Genomic DNA, 25,451 nt, shown 5'->3' on the forward strand with positions numbered 1-25,451 from the left:
ATGTTCATGGGTCGTGCATATAAATTCTTTGGCTTCTCCATTTCCTATACTATTCTTAACCTCCCCTTGTCTATTTTCTACCTACCGCTTATGCCACTTATTCCCTGTACCTTTTCCCTGTCTATCCCCTATTGCTCCCCCACTGATAACCCCCCATTTCCATGATTCTGTTCCTATTCTAGTTGTTTGCTTAGTTTGTTTTTGTTTTTGAATTTAGATTCAGTTGTTAATAGCTGTGAGTTTGTTGTTATTTTACTGTTCATAGTTTTGATCTTCTTTTTCTTAGATAAGTCTCTTTCACACTTCATATAATAAGGGCTTGGTGATGATGAACTCCTTTAACTTGACCTTACCTGAGAAGCACTTTATTTCCCCTTCCATTCTAAATGAAAGCTTTACTGGATAGAGTAATCTTGGATGTAGGTCCTTGCCTTTCATGACTTGGAATATTTCTTTCTAGCCCCTTCTTGCCTGCAGGGTTTCTTTTGAGAAATCAGCAGATAGTCTGATGGGAACTTTTTTGTAGGTAACTCTCTCCTTTTCTCTTACTGCTTTTAAGATTCTCTTCTTATTTTTACTCTTGGGTAAAAATATGGGTAATTATGATGTGCCTTGGTGTATTCTTCCTTGGGTCCAACTTCTTCGGGACTCTCTGAGCTTCCTGGACTTCCTGAAAATCTATTTCCTTCACCAGATTTGGGGAGTTCTCCTTCATTATTTGTTCAAATAACTTTTCCACTTGTTGCTCTTCCTCTTCTCCTTCTGGCACCCCTATTATTTGGATGTTGGAACATTTAAAGGTGTGCTGGAGGTTCCTAAGCCTCTCCTCATTTTTTAAAATTCTTGTTTCTTCACTTTGTTTTGGTTGAATGTTTTCTTTCTTCCTTTTGGTCCAGATCATTGATTTGAGTCCTGATTTCCTGCCCATCACTGTTGGCTCCCTGTAGATTTTTCTTTATTTCACATAAAGCAGCCTTCATTGCTGCCTGGGTCTTTTTTATGCTGTTGAAATACCCAGTGAGTCCCTGAAGCATCCTGATAACCAGTGTTTTGAACTGTGCGCTTGATAGGTTGACTATTTCTTCATTGCTTACTTGTTTGTTTTTTCCTGGAGCTTTGATCTGTTCTTTCATTTGGGCCTTTTATATTTTTTGTCTCAGTGGCCTGTTACATAGTAAGGGGTGAAGCCTTAGGTATCCACCAGGACAAGGCAACACACTTCTATGCGTTGTGATGCTGTATGCGGGGGAGGAGTCAGAGAGGGAACTGTGCTGCTTGCTCTGCTCTCTACTGATTTTCAGTCACTTCCCCTGCTACCCACAATCAAATTGGACCCTTCTGGTGCTGATTCCCAGGTGGGTATGTTTGTGTACATTCTGGGACCCCATGGGTCTCTCCAACGAACTCTCCTGTGAGGCTGGGAGTTGCTTCTGCTGCTGCCTCAACCCCCACAAGTGTTTTCAGTCAGAGGTTTTGAGGCTTTATTTCCCCACAATGGAGCCCTGGGTTGCATAGTCTGTCTCACTCCCCAGTTGTTCCTCCTGGTTTATCTGTATGTGAATGTGGGACCTCCCAGTCTGCAAGCCACTGTCTTGCTCACCCTGCTCCTCCAGTGGCTGCCTTGCCATGAGCCCTCTCCACCTGGCTGCCTGTTTCCACCCCTCCTACCAGTCTGGATGAATGTTTCTTTTTTAACTCCTTGGTTGTTGGACTTCCATACAGTTTGATTTTCCGGCAGTTCTGATTGTTGTTGTTGTTTTTTAAATTTGTTGTTGTCTTTCTTTTGGTTGTGGGAGGAGGCACAGTGTTTGTACCTACACCTCCATCTTGGCTGGAAGTCCCTAGTTTTAGATTTTTTAAAGAATTTACTTCCTAAACCTAAAATACAGTGGACTAAAAGTATATATTTTTAAAGTTTGATGTCTTGGTCAATTCAAGAGGAGAAAAGGTGTGTGAGAGAAAACAGATGAGGGAAGATAAAGAGGAAGGAAGTTCAAGACAGCTAGAAGGAAAAATGGGGAACAGTGTCCATCCATCCTGTTCTTGTATCCCATAATTCCACTTCCACTCTCACTTTCTATATATATGCATATTTTTAATCCTCATCCAAGGATATATTTATTGATTTTAGAAGAGTGGAAAGAAGAGAGAGAGGGAGAAACATTGATTGGTTGCCTTTCATCTGCTCCCCAACCAGGAATTGAACCCACGACCTTTTTGTGTATGGAGGTGATGCTCCTACCAACTGAGCCACTTGGTCAGGGTTCCACACACTTTAACAAATCAAGTGTTTGATGCTTAGTTCAAACCTGGAAGTCATATTTCAAGCTGAATTTGGACCTGCAATTTTACATTTGTGTGTACATGGGAGTGTACCTAGATATCATTACTGTCCTAGGTGCTGAAGAATCAAATGCCAAAGAGACTGGAACTTGGTTCAGAGACTTAGGATGCAAAAGGGACAAGAGTGTTCAGAGAATTTGGTTGCAAATTAGATGAAAAAATTAAGGCTACACTAAGTGAAATAAAGGAAAATGTACAGGGGGCCAACAGTGATGGGAAGGAAACTGGGACTCAAATCAATGGAGTGGACCACAAAGAAGAAAGAAACATCCAATCAGAAAAGAATGAAGAAATAAGAATTCAAAAAAAGTGAGGAGAGGCTTAGGAACTTCCAGCACACCTTTAAATGTTCCAACATCCAAATTATAGGGGTACAAGAAGTGGAAGAGGAAAAAAACAACAAGTGGAAAAGTTATTTGAACAAATAATAAAGGAGAACCTCCCAATCTGGCAAAGAAAATAGACTTCCAGGAAGCCCTTGGGTCCAAAAAAGTTGGACCCAAGGAGGAACACATTAAGGTACATCATCATTACATTAGCCAAGATTAAAATGGAGAGAGTTCTAAAAGCAGCAAGAGAAAAGGAGAGAGTTATCTACAAAGGAGTTCCCATCAGACTGTCAGCTGATTTCTCAAAAGAGACCTTGCAGGCAAGAAAGGGCTGGAAAGAAGTATTTCAAGTTATGAAAGGCAAGGACCTACATCCAAGATTGCTCTACCCAGCAAAGCTTTCATTTAGAATGGAAGGGCAGAGAAAGTGCTTCTCAGATAAGGCCAAGTTAAAGGAGTTCATCATCACTAAGCCCTTATTATATGAAGCGTAAAAGGGACTTATCTAAGAAAAAGAAGATAAAAAACATGTATAGTAAAATGACAGCAAACTTGCAATTATTAACAACCACACCTAAAACAAAAACAAAAGCAAAAACAAATTAAGCAAACAACTAGAACAGAAACAGAACTACAGAAATGGAGATCACATGGAGGGTTAGCAACAGGGGACTGGGAGGGGGAGAGAGGGGAAGAAGTGACAGAGAATAAGTAGCAAAAAAGGTAGGTAGAAAATAGACTGGGGGAGGGTAAGAATAGTATGGGGAATGTAGAGGTTAAAGAACTTTTAAGTATGACACATGGACATGAACTAAAGGAGGGAATGTCGGTGGGAGGGGGTGTGCAGGGTGGAGGGGAGTGAAGGGTAGGAAATAGGACAACTGCAATAGTATAATCAATAAAATATATTTTTAAAAAAGAGATTCCTATTAGCTCTAATTGTATCCATAGATCTGTTCTCCATATTTTCTTATCTAGTCTCTCATTGTTTGTCTTCTTACGATCTCTTTCCTTCAATTAACTCATTAATTCAGTATTTTCCCCATGTCCAATTGTCTATTCAATGTTTCTACTGGGGGTTTGAATTTAAGACAGTATTTCTGATCCTTATTTAATATTTCGTGATCTAAGACTAGGTCCTTCTCATTGGTTTGCTTTGGTTGAAGAGAGGCAGCATCCTTTAAATCCTATTGACAAGACAAATCTGATGTTTTTTATAAACTTCTATTTTACATCAGAGGAAGGAAGCTTCTCTAAATCTCCAGAAATTTGTGGACCTCTTCTTATGAACTGCAGAATCTCTTCATTGGTCTATGAATTTGTAGTCTTATATGAGAAGAGCTATAATTCCCCAGGGTATTATGGTAAATACATTCTTTTAGGGTTTCCCTCCAAAATGGCTGCCATAGCTCCTGGCATAACAAACATTCAAGGTAGAAGGGAGGTGGAAGAGGTGACACCAGCCACACCAATAGTTTTTTCAGGAAAGCAAAAACTTTCTCAGACGCCTCTCAGAAAACCTTTAGTGTTCAACTAGGTCATGTGGGCACCCCTAGCTGTAAGGGAGGCTAGAAAAGCAGGTGGTTAGCTCTTTCAGACTATATACTGGAGGCGAGCAAGGAAGAAAGAGTTTGGCAGTGGGTGGATGGGTTACCAGTCAACAACATTGGCCACAGGGCCTAAAGGGTGGGCTTCCCAAAAAGCCCCTTCCCACTTCCTTTTCCCCATTTCCTAGAGAGGAACAGCCCTTGCTTTTCATAGACCTTTTCCATTACATTCCAGACAAATAAGACTCAACTGTCAATGGCTCCCTTTAAATTCAGTTCTTATAACATTAAGATTCAGCAAAAATTCCCCTAGTTTCTGGCATAGAGGCAATACCTATCCTTGGTTTTTAGTGCTGCTGCAATAGCTTTTTTCATATTTGTTTACTATTTTGACCATTTGCATGAGAATTTGTGAAAAGGAAGAAAAGTAAAAGGCCTAACCTGGTGTCACAACATCATGCCCCAAAGTCCACTCTTTCCTTTGATAAATACCTTGTAATTTTCCACAGCCATTTTATCAGTCAGTGGCTTCATGGCAAAGTCATTCATAGTCAACTAGAAGGTGCAATGGGAACCAGAATGGGGTGTTGAGGAGGTAGTGGGATGAGGGAGGCCCCAGGGAAAGAAAAAGAGAACTACTAGGGAAATGGGAAAAGTGCCTAATGGAAAATTCATTAACTCAGATGCATGTGGCTCAGTGGTACCCTCAGGTCCAACATGAATAATTTCACATCACTTCCCTTTCAGAGCCTATGAATTCCTTTGCCTTTCCCTCCAACTCCTTTTTTTTCCTCTTTGCTGTTTGGACATTTCTGCTTCTATTTTCCTCCCCTGTTTGATTTTTTTTCTTTATTCCCCATAATATGAAACATGTTTTTATTTAATTTTTATTTCTCTTTATTGTGAGAAGAAGGGGAATGCTCTAAATTTTACTATAATAAAAAGAAAGGAAAAGCATTTAAAATTGCATAAAGTTACCAAAGAGGTTTTCCCTGTGAATCTGCCATCTTAAACAGGAAAGAAGGAAAGGCTCCTCATTCCCAGGCTAGAGAAAGAATGACATCAAGATGAGGAAGGGATTGGGCATGAGTGAAACAGACTAGAGGATGGTGGAAAAGCAGGTCAGCAAGTCCGCTGCCAGGGGTAGACATGGGCAGCCACCATGGCTCAGCCACTCTGGGCTGCCCCCCTTGCTGACTGAAAGCAGAGCCATCTTCCTTCAGGAGAGCAAGGTTGGAAGAACAGAAGGAGCCAGCTCACCAGGAACCCACCTTCCTTATGACTCTCCAGTAAATGGTACCCCAAAGTCTTGCTAGAAAACACAATGAGAAATATATCATGCCCAGTAAATCCCCTGGAGAAGTGGCCCTGCCAAACCCTTCGTAGGGCATACCTGGGGAATGAAGATGAGGCAGTTGATGGTGGTTGTGCAAACAAAGATTCCTCCAGACGTGAGACCAAAGACCAGGTTGGGCCAGGAGTGCAAGTATCTGGTGACCACAAAAAGAAGCCCAGCAGTCAGCACCACAAGGTTGACTCCAACCATGATGGTTAAAGACTGATTCACAGGAGGAGAGCTGACATGGTCAGTCAGGCCAGCCAGGTAGGCACCATACAGCAGCAGCAGACCCTGGAAGCAGAGGGGAGAACCAGAGGCTAGGGGAAGTGGAATAACAGACTCGGGGTCAAAGAGCAGGAGGGTGGGGACCATTTAAAATAAGGATTATAATACCAACCTTACAGGGTTGCTATGAGGATATACGTAGACATGTGAAGACTCTTGGGTGGCTTTAGAGTGGCCCCTTACATCTAGTAGGTGCTTAATGTTATTTTCCTCTCCTGCACTGAGGAGTTTATCAGAGGTTGGCAAGACAGGACTCTGCTGGGATGAGGCTAAGGACACAATGGTATGGGTGGGTGGGAGCCTTACAGAAAGGGCTCTGGGTACTAGAAGGGTAGTGGGTGCATCGTGCTGCTGGTGATGAGGGCTGCCATGTTCACTATGTGGTTTTGCACTGCATGGAGCTGAGGGCCTTGTGGAAACTGAAATAGCCCCGTAGTCTGCTTTTCAAGCCCTGTGCTGCTGGCAGGACCAATGCCCTGAGGAAGAGGATCTTTTTTCTAATTTTCCCAAAGGCATCATCTGTTTGCCAAGCCCTGCACCTGCAAGATTGCATCTGCCCAAAAGGGATGCCTCTTTCTAATTTACACAAAGGATCTCTATAGGCTAGCAGTGGCTCTGTGCCAGGGGGTGTTTATGAGAGATGAAGAGTAGAAATGGAGGAGAACAAAGGCAGGCTAGGACCTAGATGAGCCTGTGGGGTGTGCACAGGCAGTAAAGGCTCCATCCATACCTTCACCCTCTTGAGACACTCCTGGCCCCTACCATCAGGAATCTAGGGCCCTATTCTTTCCTTTTCTCCATGAATATAAACCTGTTCTCAGATTTCTCATTTGTGCTAAGAAGAAAAGTGACTCACAGCACCTTAAAGAACTATATTTAAACAAAAATCAAAGCTTTAATCAATAATACATAATATATAGATTTGATGTATGTTCCTTTGACTGTATGCAAAGTATCATGCTAAGTGCTGGGCAGGAAACAGTGCTATGAAGAAAAATGAGTCATGGTCCTGCCTCTCAAGGAGCCCAGTCTGGTGGGGAGATTGAATGCAAGATATAAATGTCTGTGTTTTATAACTGAATATGAAGATACCATGGGGATGAGGTTGCGTGGGAACCATGGGAATTCAGAGGGAGAACTAACAATGAACATCAGGTCAGGTATCAGAGGACATCTGCCAGGGACCCTGAAATCCCCCACCTAACAGCTCCACCTGCAGGGACTGCCCTATCAATACTTTTTGGGAGGACTGACTGACTAAAGTGAAAGAAAGAGTCATCATGGCAGAGATGCCTTCTGGGTGCCTCCAATGCCCAGTGTCCCAACTGGGGCCTGACATGCCACCCTGGGACCTTCTATGGTCAGAGGATACACGATACACAAGTCAGGAGGCCAGAGGGACCTGACTTTTGGGTAACTGATGACATCAGGTGGCATTAGGAACAGTTGGATTTTTGGTGACTTAATCAAAGGTGAATAAAGTTAACTCTGTGATTGTGAAATGTTGGCATCTGATTCTACTAAAAAATTTTAATTCCATTAAAATTCTTGCCCAATGGGAACAAGGTATTAATAGAGCTCCTATACATCTATGATTCATGCTTGAGTGAATTACATATACTTATATGATGTTTGACTTCACTATGGAGAGGTATGGGGTAGTGGGCAGTTGACAGGCTTAGGTGGGGGCTCCTGGAACTTTAAGTTTAGCTTTGGAGACCACATATTTCTAGTAAAACTCCTACTCTGCCAGCAATGAGTCAAACAGGACTTTCTGCACTGATAATTGACAGGCAGCTTCCTGCCACACAGGGCTTGCCTCATTCATTGAAACAGGCTTGCCCTATGCTCTCCTGAGCCAGATTCTGTCCCTACAAGCTTAAAACCAGCTAATAGGACAGTTCGTTCTAAGGACCTCCTTTAATGTCCTGTGCAGGTATCCTGTACCCTCTGGAAATGATATCTTACTTTAGCCATCTAACAGAGACAAATGAGTCTAATGATGGAGATTCAGTGCAGAAGACACTTTAGGCAGCCTGGAATCACTTGAAGGACATCACGAACATTGTCATCTGTCTTAGGGCCAACTCTGCTTCCAGCCACAGTGAGAACGGTAGGTGGGTGAATGGCAGCAGGATGCCTTGACACAAATCTTTCTTGCAGCGATTTGGGAAGGAAACTGATATTGCCAATCCAACTTAAAAAACCAGACCAAGAAATGGTAGAAACATTAGGTGAATTCCACATGATTTGGGGGAGAACAAAATGAGGGAGTGCAAAGAGTTGAAAAAGTGACTCTGCCCAAAGCAGAGAAATAATAAGGGTCATAGCCTTCAGATTTATGTATCAGCAGAGGTCTTCCCTGATTTCAAGACCCTTGGCAGGAATCACCTCATTAATTTCCTCTTTATACTCATTTTGCTGTTGATGGACCATATCCCAAGGAGATGTGGTGACCAACCTTGCATCCCAAAACGAGAGCAATCCAGACATCGGAGTACCGGGAAGCACAGAAGTGTGTGCCGGTCAGCGAGCAGGACACTTCTCTCCCTGATACCTAGGGGGGACACAAAGTAAGGACTGAGGGTACCCACAATTATGAGGAACACACAGCAGACCCCTGCAAAGACCCTTGAGCAGGAGCTCCTCTACAGCATGTATATTTCCCCCCTGATGTGTAAAAGCCATAAAATTTAGTTGACTCCATTAGATAGATGAGAGTGATTATTATTTGGAGGAAAAGATGATAAAGTTGGGCTGACATGTGGATGTTTGGTGGCAGCAGGGCTTATACCCTCTGCTGTGTGCTTTGCTACTAAGATGATTCACACTGGTGCACCAGTAAAATTACAATTTACAAATTTCATACCATGTTAGGGCTATTTGTTAACAGTTAAAACCTTAAATATTAAATCTGCATTGTCATGATTCCACTGTATTCCTCAGCCTCTTGTGAGGCTGGAGAAATATTATTTCCTCTTATTTGAACACTATGTACCAGGCACAGTTGACTTCATCTACATTCTTTTTACTACCAAAGCCCTAAGAAACAGGTGGTATTATTATCTCCACTTTGCATGTGAGGAAACAGAGACTTAGAGAGGTTAAGTGACTTTCCCAAGGTCATATGACTAGAAAATGCTAGAGCCTGGATTTGAACCAGAGTTGAACGACTCAAAAGATGACCTCAAAATACTACTTTTACCTACCAACACTTAGGGCAGGGGATCAAACTCATTTTCACCAGGAGCCACATCAACCTCACAGTTGCCTTCAAAGGGTCAAAATAATTTTAGGACTGTATAAATGTAACTACTCCTTAACTGTTAAGAAGTTGAAATTACATTCAGCCCTTTGAGGGCAACTGCGAGGCTGATTTGGCCTGGGGTGAAAATGAGTTTGCCCCCCGACTTAGGGGAAGGCAACTTCCAGTTGCTGAAAGCTCTCATTTTTAATAATGTGGAAGCAGAGATAACTGCCAGGCAGATTCCAGTGTGCTGACATCACACTGGATGCAAATGGAGGATACCTGGGGCAGGAGGAGCAGTGGGAGTGGTAGCACACCTTTCAGGCAAGGGGCAAGGTCTTCACAGCAGCCACAGCTCCCAACTCTCCCTCTTTGGGTCACTTATCTCCTTGTTGGGAGGATGCCCACACGGTGTGGTACTGGGAGAATGACCCCTGTGTGTCCACAGAAGCCAGTCCCCCCAGTTCAGGAAAAAAACTGAATTCTCCAGGGACTGGGCTCCTCACCGTCATACTGACACCAAGAATCTGGAGACACTGGATGGGATCAGTCAGTACCCATGTCATGAGCAGGATCACATCAGCTATCACTAGGGCTGCCACCAACCCCAGTAACTGCAGGTCTTTGATTATCTGAAAAACAGTCAAGGTCATAATTTTCATTAGCTCAGTGGCTATACAGGGGCTAGACAGAGTGCCCTACGTGTTCTGAGCTATAGACTCCAGGGTTAGCTCTCCCAAAATGCTTCAATCCAGCTATCAAAGGTGAAAGAGACACTAAATATTTACAATGATTTCTGTGTCAATATCATCATCGCCATTAAACATTTCCATTTGTTTATATTTTCTATATTCTGCCTTTTCCCATAAAAAAGTCAAGGGTTTTAAAATAAATACTCTATTATTTCTAGATATGTATATATGAGCATATAGAGAGATGGGGAGTTTTCACATAAAGCTATTAACAACCATTAACCTGGAGGATAGGATTGAGAGCTGAGGGTGCTAGAAGAGGGATTGCTAACACTTTCTTTATCTTTATATGAATCACTGGATTTCATACAGAAATGTGTTACTTTTGTGACTATAAAAAATAAAATTAGGAAAATATATATCCTGCAATAGGATGAAAAGTTGAAAACCATTAAGGAAAAGAAGATGTAAAGGGAATTATGATGAAGGCGCAGGTAAGTAGAGTACATAACATTCATGAATTGGGGCAGAAATATGGGTCTGGGTTTTTGTCAACCAATGGAAAGAAAAAAGCACAACCAGGTACATGATGCATGGTGTTTGTAAGATAAAAACAAATTGGTTGCTTAATCAAGCTGCTCAAAACCAGTGATAAATAGCAGTTTGAGGCAACCATCAAACCAAGATACATTATGCATAGAAAACAAAGATAAGGAAGCCATCAGACATCTCATCAGATACAAGACCAAGTGAGAAGACAGTGGAGAAAAACCTTTAATGTAATAAAAGTAAAAAAGAAAACCTCAATCTAGAATTCTATGCCCAGCAAAAAATACCTTTCTAAAACAAAGGTGGAATAAAGACTTTTTTCAATAAACAAAAGCTGAAAAAATTCAGTACTAGAATACTCACATGACAATGTTAAATATCTTTCAGCAAAAAGGAAAATAATATCAGAAGAATTCTGTCCAAGGAGAGTAAGAGCTCTGGAAATGTTTATTTCATGGAAAAATATGTGATTTATTTTTATTTTCAAAATATCTTTAAAAGATAACTAATTTTAAAAAATACAGTTGTGTGGGGCTTAGAACATATGTAAAAGTAAAAATAACACAAAAATTGAGAAGGGGAGAAATGGAAGCATACTATAATAAAGTACTAATATTAGGCAAATGCAAATTACACATAAACTCTTCCAGAAACTGAAGAGGAGGGAATACTTCCCAACTCATCCTAAAAGGCTGGTGTTACCCTGACACCAGAGCCAGAGGAAGACTTTTCAACAAAACAAAATTAAAAACCAATATCACTTATGAACATAATACACACATTGTAAACAAAATAAATCAAACAATGCAAGAAAAGGATAAATGTCATGATCAAGTGGAGTTTGTCTCAGGAATTCAAGGTTGGTTTATGATTCTAAAATCATTTAATGTAATCCAACACATGAACAAATAAAAATGAAAGAAAAACATGTAATTATGTCAACAGACACAGAAAATGCATTTCATAAAACCTAACATCAACTCTTAATAAAAACTCTCGGCAATATAGGAATAGAAGGTAGCTTCCCCAACTAACTAAAAGGCATCTACAATAAAATTATAGTTAACATCATATTTAGTTTTGAAAGACTGAATGTTTTCCCCATAAAATAAAGAACAATTCAAGAATGTCTTCTCTCAGCACTTCTATTGAACATTTTACTGTTGTTTCTAGCCAGTGCCATCATCATACAAGAGACTGGGCAGAAACTGTCTTTATTCACAGATGATATAATAATCCATGTAGAAAATCTGATGGAATCTACAAAAAAGCTACTAGAATTAATAAATAGGTTAGCATGGTTTTCAGCAAACAAGATCACCATACCAAAATCAAGTGTACTTCTATATATTAGCAACAAAAAATTGGAAAGCGAAATAAAAAATAATAGCATGCATAGGAGCATAAAAATATAGAATACTTTGGAATAAATATAATAAAAGATGTGACAAACTTTCACTAAAAAGTACAAAAAATTGCTGAGAGAAGACCTAAATAAATGGAGAAATATAATGTGTTTGTGGGTTAACAGACAAAACATTGTTGAGAAGTCTACTCTCCAGGAACTTTTGGCCTAGATGGAGTTATAGTTAGATACACTATGCCTCTTTGCACAACCAAAGAAGGACAAGAACAAATTTAAAAACAAAAAACAACCAGAACTGCCAGAAAATCAAACTGTATGGAAGTCCGACAACCAAAAAGTTAAAGAAGAAACATTTATCCAGATTGGTAGGAGGGGTGGAGAGGGACAGCCAGGGAGGAGAGGACGAGCAGCAAGGTGGCAGCTGGAGGACTGGGTGGGTGAGTTGGCGGCTTTTGGACTGGGTGGCCCCACATTTGCTTGAGGATAAACTGGGAGGAAAGGCTAGGTAGCAAGACAGACTACACAACCCAGGGTTCCAGCATGGGGGAAAAGAAAGTCTCAAAACCTCTGGCTGTTAAAATCTGTGGGGGTTATGGCAATGGGAGAAACTCCCAGCCTCACAGGACAGTTTGTTGGAGAGACCCACAGGGTCCTAGAATGTACACAAACCCACCCACCTGGGAATCAGCACTGGAAGGGCCCAATTTGCTTGTGGGTAGCAGGGGAAGTGACTGAAAGCTGGCCAAGAGTGGAACAAATGGCATTGTTCCCTCTTGGACCCCTCCCTGATAGACAGCACCACAGTGCAGCGACATAGGTTGCCCCATCCTGGCCAATACCTAAGGCTCTGACCCTTACAACATAACAGCTGCACCAAGACAAAGAAATATGGCTCAAATGAATGAACAGTTAATCAAGAGTCCAAAAATACAACTAACGATGAAAAGACAGCCAACCTATAAGATGCAGAGTTCAAAACCAGAGTTCATTGGTAATCAGGGTGCTCACAGAGTTGGTTGAGTATGGTTGCAAAGTAGAGGAAAAAGTAAAGGCTATGCAAAGCAAAGGAAAGAAAAATATATAGGAAACCAACAGTGAAGGGAAGGAAATCGGGACTCAAATCAATGGTTTGGACCAAAAGGAAGAAATAAACTTTCAACCAGAATAGAATGAAGAAACAAGAATTCAAAAAAATGAAAATAGGCTTAGGAACCTCCAGGGCAACTTTAAACATTCCAACATCCAAATGGTAGGGGTGCAAGAAGAAGAAGAGGAAGACCAAGAAATTAAAAACTTATTTGAAAAAATAATGGAGGAGAACTTCCCCAGTCCGTCAAAGGAAATAGACTTCCAGGAAGTCCAGGAAGCTCAGAGAGTCCTAAAGAAGTTGGATCCAAGGAAGTACAAACCAAGATACATTATAATTACATTACCCAGGATAAAGATAAGGAGAGAATCTTAAAAGCAGTAAGAGAAAAGGAGACAGCTACAAAGGAGTTCCTGTAAGGCCATTAGCTGATTACTCAAAAGAAATCTTGCAGGCAAGAAGGGGCTGGAAAGAAGTATTCCAAGTCATGAAAGGCAAGGACCTACATCCAAGATTACTCTATCCAGCAAAGCTATCATTTGGAATGAAAGGGCAGATAAAGTGCTTCTCAGATAAGGTCAAGTTAAAGGAGTTCATCATCACTCAGCCCTTTTTATATGAAATGTTAAAGGAACTTATCTAAGAAAAAGAAGATCAAAACTATGTACAGTAAAATGACAACAAACTCACAACTATCAACAACCGGCCCTAAAAAACAAAACAAAACAAAAAATGAACTATGTGAACAACTAGGACAGGAACAGAATCACAGAAATGGACATCACATGGAGGGTTATGAGCAGGGAGTGGGTGGAGGAAGAATGGGGGAAATGGTACAGGGAATAAGAAGCACAAATGGTAGGTACAAAATAGACAGGGGGAATAGTACAGGAAATGTAGAAGCCAAAGAACTTATATGTATAACCCATGGACATGAAGTGAGGAAGGGGATGGTGGGAGGGAGGGTGCAGGACAGAGAAGAATAAAGGGGAGAAAAAAATGGGACAGCTGTAATAGCTGTTGTAATAGACAACAAATATATACTTTAAAGAAGTCAACTCTCTACAATTTGGTCTATAAATTCAACACAATTTCATTAAAAATTATAGTAGAATTTTTGCCAAAATTTGCAAACTGATTTGAAAATCCATGAGAATTCAATAGACTTAAAATAACCAAAACAATATTGAAAGAGAAGAACAAAGTTGGAGAACTAATATTCCCTGATTCAAGATTTAATAGAAAGTTACAATAATCAAGATAATATGGTACTTGTGTCAAAATAAACTACATCAATGAGACAGAGTACAATTCAAAAATAGATCTACTCATTTATGGACAAATGATTTTCAACAAAAGTACAAAGTTAATTCAGTGAAGAAAGGACAGTCTTTTCAAAAGATCTTGCTGGAACAATTGGCTATCTATATGTAAACAAATGAACTTTGATCTATATAGCATACCATATTTAAAAATTATCCGAAAAATGGATCATAAGCCTAACTGTGGAAACTAAAACTCATAAAATTTGTAGAACATAGGAGAAAACCTTTTGGGGCTTTGGGTTAGGCAAAAGTTTCTTAGATCTGATATCAAACACATGATCAATAAAAAATTAGAGGAAGTGAACTTCATCAAAATTGGAAACATCTTTTTGAAAGACACTCTTCATATTTTACTTCACTCTTCATTTCAATAAAGGAGAAGCCACAATCTTTGTAAATTTTGGAAGAAAATCTTTGCAAATCATATATCTGATAAAGGACTTGTATCTGGAATAAAAAAAAGAATGATCAAAACTCAATAATAAACAAACAACTAAACTTAAAAATGTGTGACAAATGAGCAGGTACTTCACCAATTAAGATAGCATGTTTACAGTTGCGAGTATGCAAAACATAGAGTTTATTCTTGTATTATTATTTATTAATTATTGCATTATTTTCCTTATGAATAACTGTGAACCAACTTTTGCCCCACTCTGTATACATGTGAAAAGATGCTCAACATTGCATCAGGGAAATGCAAATTAAATCACAGCGAAATACTATTACATACACCAATTAGAATGGCTAAAATAAAAAAGACCAACCAACTCAAATGTTGGTGAGGGTGTGGAGGAAAGGGACTCTAAGATTCTTCTGGTGAGAATGTAACATGGTACAATCAATCTGGGAAACAGTCGGACAATTTCTTAGAAAGTTAAACACATACCTACCATGTGATAAAACCATTTTACTCTTGGGTTTTTAGCCAAGTGAAATGAAAGCATATGTCGACGTAAAGACTTATATATGAATACATTCATAGCAGTTTTATTTTTAATATTCCCAAACTGGAAACAAACCCAAACATCCATCAATAGGATAAACAAACTGAAGTGTGTCTGCACATTGGAACACCACTCAGCAGTAACAAGGAAAGAACCACTGAGGCACACAGCAATGTGTATGAATTTCAAAGTAATTGCGCCAAGTAAAAGAAGACAGACCAAAAAAAGCACATACTGTATAATTCCAATCTATAAAATTCTGGAACATGCAAACTCATCTACAGTAACAAAAGCAGATCAACGGTTGCCTGGGGACAGGGACAGAGGAAGTAAGGATTGGACAAGAGAGGGAGATAAAGGTGTACACGAGGAAGCTTTTGTGGATTATTCACCAGGTTTAATGAATGTACACATATGCCAAAACTTATGAAATCATATACATTGAATATGTGCAGTTCATAGCATGACAACTATGCCTTGATAAAGCTATTTTTAAAAAAGTAAATCGGTGTTCTAGGGGGATGAATAAACTTCTTATCCTTTAAGCCATCTTCTTCATATGTATGGGTATGCACAGCTGAGCTTTTGAATATATTCACCATTATTCAGTAATGTTTGCTAAAAACCCAAAAAACAAAAAGTACCAATCCAGAGAAGTAAACTCCCTCCAAGAGATATATTGGGTCTGGGCTGAGCGGAAAGACAAAGAGTTTGAGGTTTAGGCAGCTCTCCTAGGGACCCTGATAAAAGGGGGAATGTGGTTAGTATCATACTTGATAACAGGGACATGTAGGTGATCTGCTGCCACATAGCTTGTAGGGCTGATTCCACCTGCTGAATGGGTGTCCTCTCCCATGCCCATCTTTCTTAGTGCGGAAAGTAGCCTCCTCCGTAGAAAAGAACTGGGCTCTACTGAGGGAATAACTGCTTACACTTGCTAGAGATTCTGTGTCCTCTCTCCCTCCCTTCACTTTCAGCTCACACCTGTGCCAAGCAACAGTCTCTCTGGGCACCTCATGTTGGTGCCACATAGTGGCCAGATCACATCCCCAGAGCAGCACCTGGGCCTGGGGTGCATTTGCAACAGAACCTATATTCAAAGACTTATCTCTCCAGTAGCAGGAACACACAGCTTGAAGACTTAGGAGGCCACACCACTCCAAGGTTTAAAGTAAGAAGCAGGAACTTCAGACTAATGTAAAGGGGTCAGACCTAGAAATCTGGCAAAGCTTCTTGAGCTTCTAACCAATAGTGACCCTGCCATCTGCAGTCAAGAGGAATGTACTTGCTGCCTACTCACCACTCTCTTGTCTGGGACCCTCTGGGTAAACACCTTGTAGAGTCGCCAGCTCTTCCCCAGAATGGGTCCAAACACAAGGGAGGTCCCAATGCACAGCATGGACAGTCTTACCTACAGGTGGAGATGGACAGGAGCAAAAGGCATGAGAGGAACTGCTGTTATACTACACACATTCTGAACTGCAAAGCCTCAGTCCACACAGGCCGTGGAGCAGAAAGTGGACTTTATTGACAAAGCATTTTAGGGATTGCCTCTGAAAGTGCCCACACCAAGGACAAAGGCAAGTGCTACCCTTAGGAGAAGCTGATTTAAAAATGATCAAAACTTTAGCATTATACTTAAAACAAAATCTAAGACTTCACCTACCTGAATGAGAGTTTCCATTGAACTCCCCCCTGAAGCATCTCGATCCTGAATTCCAAAGAGGTAGGCACTACTATAAGTCAGACAGCTGCCCAGTAAGGTCACAATATTCAGGTTGGGACTGGACATCTTCACAATCCTAGAGGGAGTCAGGAAAAAGGACACTTATGGTCATGACCCCACACCCTGGGAGTGGACAGCGCCTCCCCACCAGCATCATCTCTGGCACAGCCTCAGAGTGAAGGGCCACTAGGAAGAAACCAATTTATAGCCCTGTAAAATACTGCTATGATTTATTTAAATTTGTTTTCAAAGAGAACTAAATTCTGGCACTCCTTGCTTGCAAGTCTTTTAAAAGAAGGCCAACTTTTAAGAGTTAGGAGTTTTTCTTGAAGTTTGTGGTTGCTAAAAGACTGCTATTTGCAGCCTAGTGAAGAAATAGCTAGCAGGTAGATACCTAAAGAGATATAGTTTGAAGCCTTTAAAAATGAGTGATAAACTACTATTTGAGAAAAGGTTTGGAAATTTCTTTTCATACACTATTAATTTATTTGATAAGTAAACTGTCTTCTTGTTTCTGCCTGGCTGAGAGAGAAAGGGGAATCAAGAATTGAAAGCAAGAATTATGGCAAGGGTCTTTTCCTGAGGAGTTTTAAATAAGGTTACAGAGCAACTCAAGGATTAGAGGGAGGTGTGGACAGTAAGGGTCTCAGACAAACGCCAGACACCAGCAGAGGCTCAGGACAAGGCAGGTATGTGTGGATTCGTTAACCTTAGGGGAATACCAGGCTTAAGTTGCTTTTTTGTTTGCTTTTTGTTATGGGTAACAATTGAGAATTAAAAGCAACTGGTAACAATTAAGGAGGAATGCAATTATATTTAAAAATTTTAGTCTAAATAGTGCATTTTACATAAGTGCAATATTTATACTGAGTCATATGATAATTATACTTAGTTATATTTTTATTTTTAATAATATCTGAGGAGAAAAGCATTGCTATCTATAAACCTGGATTACCTGACTGACCACCTTAAAGTTCAGGGCCAAGGTAAAACCATATGCTTAAAGCAGGCTATTTTAACGGCAGGCAAAATATCTAGGAGGCATTAAACTGTTGGCTAGCACTGGATTTGCAAACATCATAACTACCACTGGCCCAGCTTGATTACTTCATGGCTGGTAGCATAATTACATCCACACACTTACATCCACACATGTAAGAACACCAAAGCACTGCCCCAGGACTCTGGTCCCAAGAATGGTAAGCCAGAGTCCAGTTGAACTTTCCTTTGTCTTGGAGCAAAAACCTTGAGTTTTTTTCCTCCTCTAAAGTGAAAACAACACTTATGCATTCTCCTTATAAAATGGGGCTACTAATACCCCTCCCCCTCAGAGCTGTGAGGAGTTAATGAGGCAATATAGTAAGGCATGTGGCATAGGACCTGTCACGTAGTAAGTGTATTGTCAACAGGAGCTGATGATATGACGAATCTCACCATCTTCCAGGATTTAGAACCTAGGAATCACCTTTCCTTCTGTTTGTTTATAACCTATACCCAGTCAGTTGCTAATTTCTTTCACTTGTTATTTTGAAATCTCTCTGAGTTTTCCCCCACTCTCTATTCCTGCTACCATGTTTATCCAAGATACAATTGTGTTAGGAGCAGTGGAAGTGGAGTCAGATGTGATGAATGGGAACCCTGGCTCTGCCGATCCCAGCTGTGCGACGATGGGCAAGTCATGCAACTACTGCTAGGTCCCTGTCTCCTCACATGTGAAGTGGAGATAATACCACCTTTCATGTACACCCCACAGGTTATTGCAAAGATCAATGAGTTGTGTGCCAAAACTCTTTGAAAACTCCAAGGTGATACAAAAATACTAATTTTCAGATTTTTAGTGTAACTTTTAGCTCTCTGTAACACCCATTTTTCCCTGTTCTAATACCTCCTGTACATTACTTTCAGACTTATTTTCTTAAAATACCACCATCATCATTTAACAAGAAAGCTGCATGTATAAATAACATTTTTATATTGTTTATCATAAGTCTCCTGTATCAAATTTAAGATCCAGCCCTAACATCATTAGTCCCATATCTTCAAATTGTGGACACATGGAGAGGAATCTTCCGTAGATTCTTTATCCCTTCCCATAAGAAGGAGACTATGTGGTGAATACTGACGACCGAAATGAGAGCAATGCTAACCAGCAGCTCCACAAAACATCTGTTAAGAAGAGTAATACATCTGAGAGACCAGGACAGACACTGATTCAGAAGGGAGAGCACTGCTGAGTTGGGACAGGCCACTTGGTACAGTCAGAAGTTTGGGCAGTGGTACTACTACTGGGTGGGCTTCTGCAAGACCAGTAACCAAGGCCATTCCTCCCCATGACCACCTACAAGCTCCTGGGCATGAGCAATAAACATCTGACGATAACCTTCTCACTCAGCAACTTTCCAGGTTTCACAGCCTCACATCTGTGTGGCCTGACAGGTAGGTTTCTTCATTCTTCACTATGGGCCCATGTTATTTGAACACCACTGTACAGTCAGATCTCCCTTCGTGTAATTCAGCACTGCATGAAATCCTGATATGGAACCCTTCCTGAATTAGGAGGAATTCAATTTAGTTATTTTTGACAAAGTATATATTACATAGTCTTCATATCTCAGAAGTTGATACAAATTTGTTTTTCAAATGGAATATTATGGACTTATATATGTATATTTCATAGTAAAACAATTTTACTGAGAACTTGCCTCAGAAAAACAAATGAAAGGAAAATGATTTACCTATTTTATTTGGCCAAGGTAACACCTGTAAAGTCACTAAAAAGTGAATTTTCTCCAATTCAGTATATGAATTATATATGCCTGGGGAATGTCTTTGATAGGAATTCAACCAGCAATGTCATTTATATTTTCCTGTTAAACTAAAAGATGAAATTACATTTGCTGAATACTTTAATCAACTGCAACCCATGATTTCCACAAAGGAAAAAGATTTAAATATATACTCAATTGTAAAGAGTGAGTCACATCTAGATTATTTGTGTCACATTTACAAAGAGATAAAAGCTTGGACTGTGTTACCAGCAGTCAAAAACAAGATTTTTTTCTTAAAGTTTACATAGTGATCTCATCAATATAAAGAAAGGGCTCTCTTGATTTTTTATTCTCAAGTAAGTTCTCAGTACCTAAGAGAAGTATATCCGTCTACATCTACAGAACTTGTATGAACTTGGATTATCATCTCAATAGTCTATAAAGAATTTGGATGCATCAGTGACATCCACCGGGGTATAAGTAAAATGTTTTAAAAATCGTTATCAAATATTGGTTTCTGAATTTGAAGGTTTATTATTCTTAGAATTATGGAGGACTGATGGGTCATGCTATTGTTTCTTTTTAACGATGGGTAGAGACTGCACCTGAAAACAGACCTGCAGATGGGGCAGAGGGTGGTTCTTGGCTTGCTGCTGCTATAGAAAAATTTCCTCACATGTCACAGGGCCATGCTTTCTACAATGCTCCATGAGTTGATATAAATGGTATCACTGAGCTGGAAACATATCTAAAACCAAACATGAATGTATTTGCAAAAAAACATAATAAAACAATAAAGAATAAATTGTGAAGATTTACGGAATTTCTTTTTCGATCCACTGTTTTTGATTTGTGCCACAGCAGGACTATAAATCTCTGATCTGGATCTGTTTTAAACAGCTTTATTATGATTTTGTCTGGTGTTTCAGCAACCATGATCATTTTTCTATCTTGCTTATTTCTAATCTATTAGGTTCAAATCTGAATCCAATTCAAATTCTGTGTACCTCAAACTAATATTTGTGTAACCTGGCTAGTCATTTATATTAAAACTTTGTATCACAGGGACAAGAGCAGCCTGGCCCTGATCCTTCCTCTCCTGCCTGGGCCACCATCCTAGTAGACCACCCTAGGAGATTTCATTAACCTTTCAACCTTCAGAGTTCTAAATTCTTTAAACAGAATGACTTCACTTTATTTCACTTTCAGACACCCATCCCCAGGGTCATACCCTAGGCCTTATGCTTATTCAGAATGGTACCACTTCAGAAATTTTAAACATCACTTCCATTCTCTGATCATAATCCATCCAAAATTTAACTCTTAGTCTTCTTTTTTAATTTTATTTTTCAATTACAGTTGACATTCAATATTATTGTATATTAGTTCAGGTCTACAGGATAGTGGTTAGACAATCACATAACATACAAAGTGACACCCTGATAATTCAAGTACCCAGTTGGCACCATACATAGTTATTACAATATTAATGTAATTTTACATCCCTGTGACCATTTTGTATTTCACATCACTATTACTATCTTGTAACTGCCAATCTGCACTTATCAATCCCTTCACCTTTTTCACCCAGATCCTCAACCACCTCCCCTCTGGCTACCATCAGTCTGGTCTCTGCATCTGTGAGTCCGTTTCCCTTTTTTCGTTCATTTATTTTTTTCTTTAGATCCCACATATAAGTGAAATCATATTGTATTTGTCTTTCTCTATTTGACTTATTTCATTTAGCATTTAGGCCCTCTAAGTCTATCCATGTAGTCACAAAAGGTAAGATCTCATTCTTTTTTATGGCCAAGTAATATTCCATTGCATACTACCACTTTCTTATCCACTTGTTTATTGATGAGCACTTGGGTTGTTTCCATATCTTGGCTATGATAAACGATGCACAATAAACATAGATGTGACTATATCTTTTAAAGTTTTAACTCCTAGTTTCCCCCTCAACCTGTTCCTCTCAAATTCGGTGCCAATTTAGATAATGGTAACTCCATCTTTCTATTTGCTTGGACCAAAAATCTTGGAGTCATCCTTAACTCTTGCTCACCACCCATGTCCAATCTATCCTGAAGTCCTATTGGCTCTATCCTTGAAACACATCCAGAATCCAACTAGTATACTTCTCACCAGCTCTGCTGCCAATTCCCTGATCAAAGCCTTACTTAGCATATCTCATTTGGATTATTGCAATAGCCTCCTAACTTGTCTCCCTGCTTCTACACTGGACCCTCTCTATGTCTGTTTTCAACAAAGAAGCCAGAGCAGTCCATTAAAGGTGAATCAGATCATGTCACTTCTCTGCTCAAAACCCTGTGATGATGCTCCATCTTACTCTGAAGAGAAGCCAGTCTTTTCCAGGGTCCATAAGACTTACACAGTTGGTCCCCGTTATGTCTCTACCTGATTTCCTACTTTGTCCCCTGCCCACTCCACTCCACAGGGGCCTCCTTACTGTTCCTGGAAATACAAGACACCCACACACTTCAAGGCTTTGAAGTGGCTATTCCCCCTGCCTGGAATATTTATTTCACACATCTACACAGTTTATTCCCCCTCTCCCTTCATATCTTTGTTCAGCTAGGGCTATGATGACAATCCATGTAAAATCACACCCTTCCCCCAGAATTCCAAATCCTTCTGGTCCTGCTCTATTCTCTCCACCCCCATCCCTCCATAGTACTTATTGCTTTCTAATGTATTGTTTAATTTACGTAGTTATTACTGTTGTTGTTTATTTCTTCTCCTCCCAATTAGAATTGTTTATAATGTACTCCCAGCACTAGAACACTACCTCGAATATTGAAGGCACTCAATAAATACTTGATGAATAAATGAATCAGCCTCCTGTCCTCCAGCCCTTTCATTTGCTTACCTCTGACACACTTGCTCTCAAACAGCCTACAGGCCTCCAGTTCATTGGTTTTTATGCTGCCTCACAGTCTATTAGCCTCTCCTCCTTTCTCTACCTAATTTCTAACCTCTGGTTGGTCATCTGAACTGTTCTCTCAACAACATCCAGTTCTGGTTGTAAACAAGCCCTTTTGCTGCATCTGTCCCACAAAACTATCATCAAAATTACAATCCATTGTCTGCTTTACCCCCAGGCAGCTGAGTGCTGGGAGAGAAAATTATACAGCCTTACAGATTGTTGCCACCAAAATAGATGGCCTCCAACATCAATCAGCGAGGCTCACTCTGCTACCAATCTTTTTATTTCCCCATGAGGCATTTGTTAATATTTTCTTTGTAAGCAACTCATCTCATTGGATTCAAAGAAGAGCACATTTCTGTCTGACTGTCACCCTTAGTCTAGGTTTGGTGCCCTCCTCTGTGACTTTATAACACCCCAGGGTATACAAGCATCAATACAATTGTCATGTTACAGTCCCAACTTTTTATGTTTGTCCAACTAGACAGTTTCTACTCCTCAAAATCCAGGCTGTTTCTTATTTATCCAAATCTCAGTCCCCAGCACAGTCTTTGGAAAATGACAAGTGTTCCATAACCATTAGTTAGTGAATGAATGAATTCATCAATGAATATGGAAGGCCAATCTTTCCTTCCTTTCTTTATCCCCTTCCCTAATCTCATTTTCACTTGGCGGTGCTCTCTCTTAGGTGACTAATGACCATAAAGCAGCAGAGATCCTTGACAGTCAGAGGGAGAGCCAAGAGCTGTGTCAATGCCTCAGTGTTAAGACAAGAGGGGTGCTGGTAGGAGTTTCAGGCGGATCCCTTTGGTCCCTTGTGGAATGAATGAGAACTCCCTGGCATTACTGAACACAAAAGGACCAGAGATGTTTTGGGGGCTCTGGGTTCTGTGGACTTCATAGACACTGGATTTTGACCACTTGGCAAATCCCCCTACTCCAAACCCTCACTAAAAAGCCTCTTCCTCTGGGTGAGCCCCTCCTTTGCTTCCTGTCAAGCATGATGCTGAAGGCAGTCTAAAAATAAATGAGAGAGGGGATCATTGTGGTTGTGAAGCTTCTGCTCTCCCATTCTCTTTGCTTCTAGGAAAGTGCAGCATCTTGGGGCTGTGTATATTCACATATGCGCACCCGCATATGTATTTGCTTGTCTCCAGTGAAATCAGGCCACTTAAAAGGTTCCTTTCTATTGGCTGAATTCTTCCTGGAGAATTCCCCCAGGCAATGTTCTTGTCTAATATGTCTCTCACATCGTGTGTCAAGGGCCATGCAGGCCCAGTGATATGAGGACAGCCCTTGTCAAGCAACTGATGGATGAGACCTCCTCTTCATGACCACACTGGTTAGACTCTTGTAGCTTACATCTGCTCAGAGGTTAACAATCACATCCCATTCTGTTGCTACAGAAAATCTGCTGATCTTTGACTGCTGCTTGCAGCTAGGCTAGGAAGCATGCCTTGTCTTTACATCCTTGCAGCCAGTAAATTATGTTTTGTCATGAGCTAAACCACTCAGCACTGCCTCCTGTCCTGGCTGGGTTTGTACTCTCTAAATTTGTCTGCTTTCCCTTAGTCATAAGTACTGGTGTAGAATTCTTTTACATGAAGAGAGTGAGCTGCCTACCTACTATTCTGTCTGTTCAGGCCTACAGTTGCTGAAGCTGGAAAGGAAGTGAAATAACAAAGACATTCTGCCTGCACAATAGCTAAATGTTTAGCCGTGGTTGGACCTGATGAAATCTAAGGTCCCTTTCCAGCTCTTCCCTTAACTTATTCCAGAGGAAAGTTTCTTTTTCCTGCCACTAGTTTATTTCCATTTCTGCTTCTCTACTTTAAGCAGGAACAACAGGCTGACCTGACATGCATTAGGATTATTTCCCAATCAACCTGTTATCAATCAAGCAAAATATTTAGGTATTATGTGCAAAAGAAAATTTGCCAAGTATCCTACCCCCAAATTCCCTTTTAGCAGATGACCTCAGTGTCTCCATGTTTTATTCATTATAATCTTAAATGATATTCCTGTGTCAATCATTAACTCAACAGTTCCTAAATATCAGCTTGTCAGATAAGAAGAACTGGAGGCTGGAGGGCAATAAGATACAATTCCTGTCCTCAGCTCATTAGGACACCAACTCCCTGGCTTCTTTTTTAAAAAAATTTCTTTATTTTTTATTTTTTTTATTTAATTGCTGTTCAAGTACAGTTTTCTGTCTTTGACTCCCATCCTAGCGAACCCCTTAGCTGTGTCCTCCCATTCCATCCCCCACCCCCTAATTTTTGTCCGTGTGTCCTTTATACTTGTTCCTGCAAACCTTTCCCCTTTTCCCCTGAAATTCCCTCCCCTCCCCTCTCTGGTCACTGTCAGCCTGCTCTCTATTTCAGTGTCTTTGGTTATATTTTGCTTGTTTGTTTGTTTTGTTGTTTAGGTTCCTGTTAAAGGAACCTTTCTGTGGCACAATTTTCTTATTCTGTATTTTCATATTTTGAAATAGAATAAAATTTTAATATGATATAAGCAGTTGTTTTCTGTGTTCACTGGGCCATTTAACAAAATCTAGGTATATGAATGTAGGTTTATTACAGGTGCTTATATGTGAATATGCATATAAATTCCAGTGTACAAATTTCAGGATACAGAACTCCTCTGTACTGTGAATAGACCTAATGACCAATTTAAAAATCCATCCTTGCACATATTTTTAAAGCCAAAATGTGGAAATTTAGGTGTGATACCAATGCCACTGCTTCATTATCCCAGCTCAAGCTAAGCACAGTAGTGAAAAAGCACACAGAAGGGTTCAAGATAAGCTGGTGATGAGAGGAAAAAAAGACCCAAAGGGTACACTTAGTAGAAGGGAGTTTGTATGGCTTTATTGGGTGTGTTATGGCCACATTCCACATCAATTTTTTAAGAAGCTAGTTTCCAAATGTATTTTTATTATGTTATATACA

The 25,451-nt window shown here is 40.1% G+C and overlaps 1 protein-coding gene across 1 annotated transcript in view; it reads right to left on the reverse strand.

Annotated features, from left to right (window-relative positions):
• GPR156 (G protein-coupled receptor 156) overlaps nucleotides 1–25,451 on the reverse strand; it is a 101,260-nt gene that overhangs the window by 11,346 nt on the left and 64,463 nt on the right. Inside the window, exons 4-8 of the mRNA XM_028504954.2 lie at nucleotides 16,723–16,858; nucleotides 16,357–16,467; nucleotides 9,597–9,722; nucleotides 8,305–8,400; nucleotides 5,613–5,849 (exon numbers count right to left, since the gene is read on the reverse strand). Of these exons, the coding sequence (XP_028360755.1) occupies nucleotides 5,613–5,849; nucleotides 8,305–8,400; nucleotides 9,597–9,722; nucleotides 16,357–16,467; nucleotides 16,723–16,858 (706 nt within the window). The remainder of the gene's footprint in view (nucleotides 1–5,612; nucleotides 5,850–8,304; nucleotides 8,401–9,596; nucleotides 9,723–16,356; nucleotides 16,468–16,722; nucleotides 16,859–25,451) is intronic.

This window comes from Phyllostomus discolor, chromosome 2, assembly GCF_004126475.2.
Source record: "Phyllostomus discolor isolate MPI-MPIP mPhyDis1 chromosome 2, mPhyDis1.pri.v3, whole genome shotgun sequence".
Classification (NCBI taxonomy): Eukaryota; Metazoa; Chordata; class Mammalia; order Chiroptera; family Phyllostomidae; genus Phyllostomus; species Phyllostomus discolor.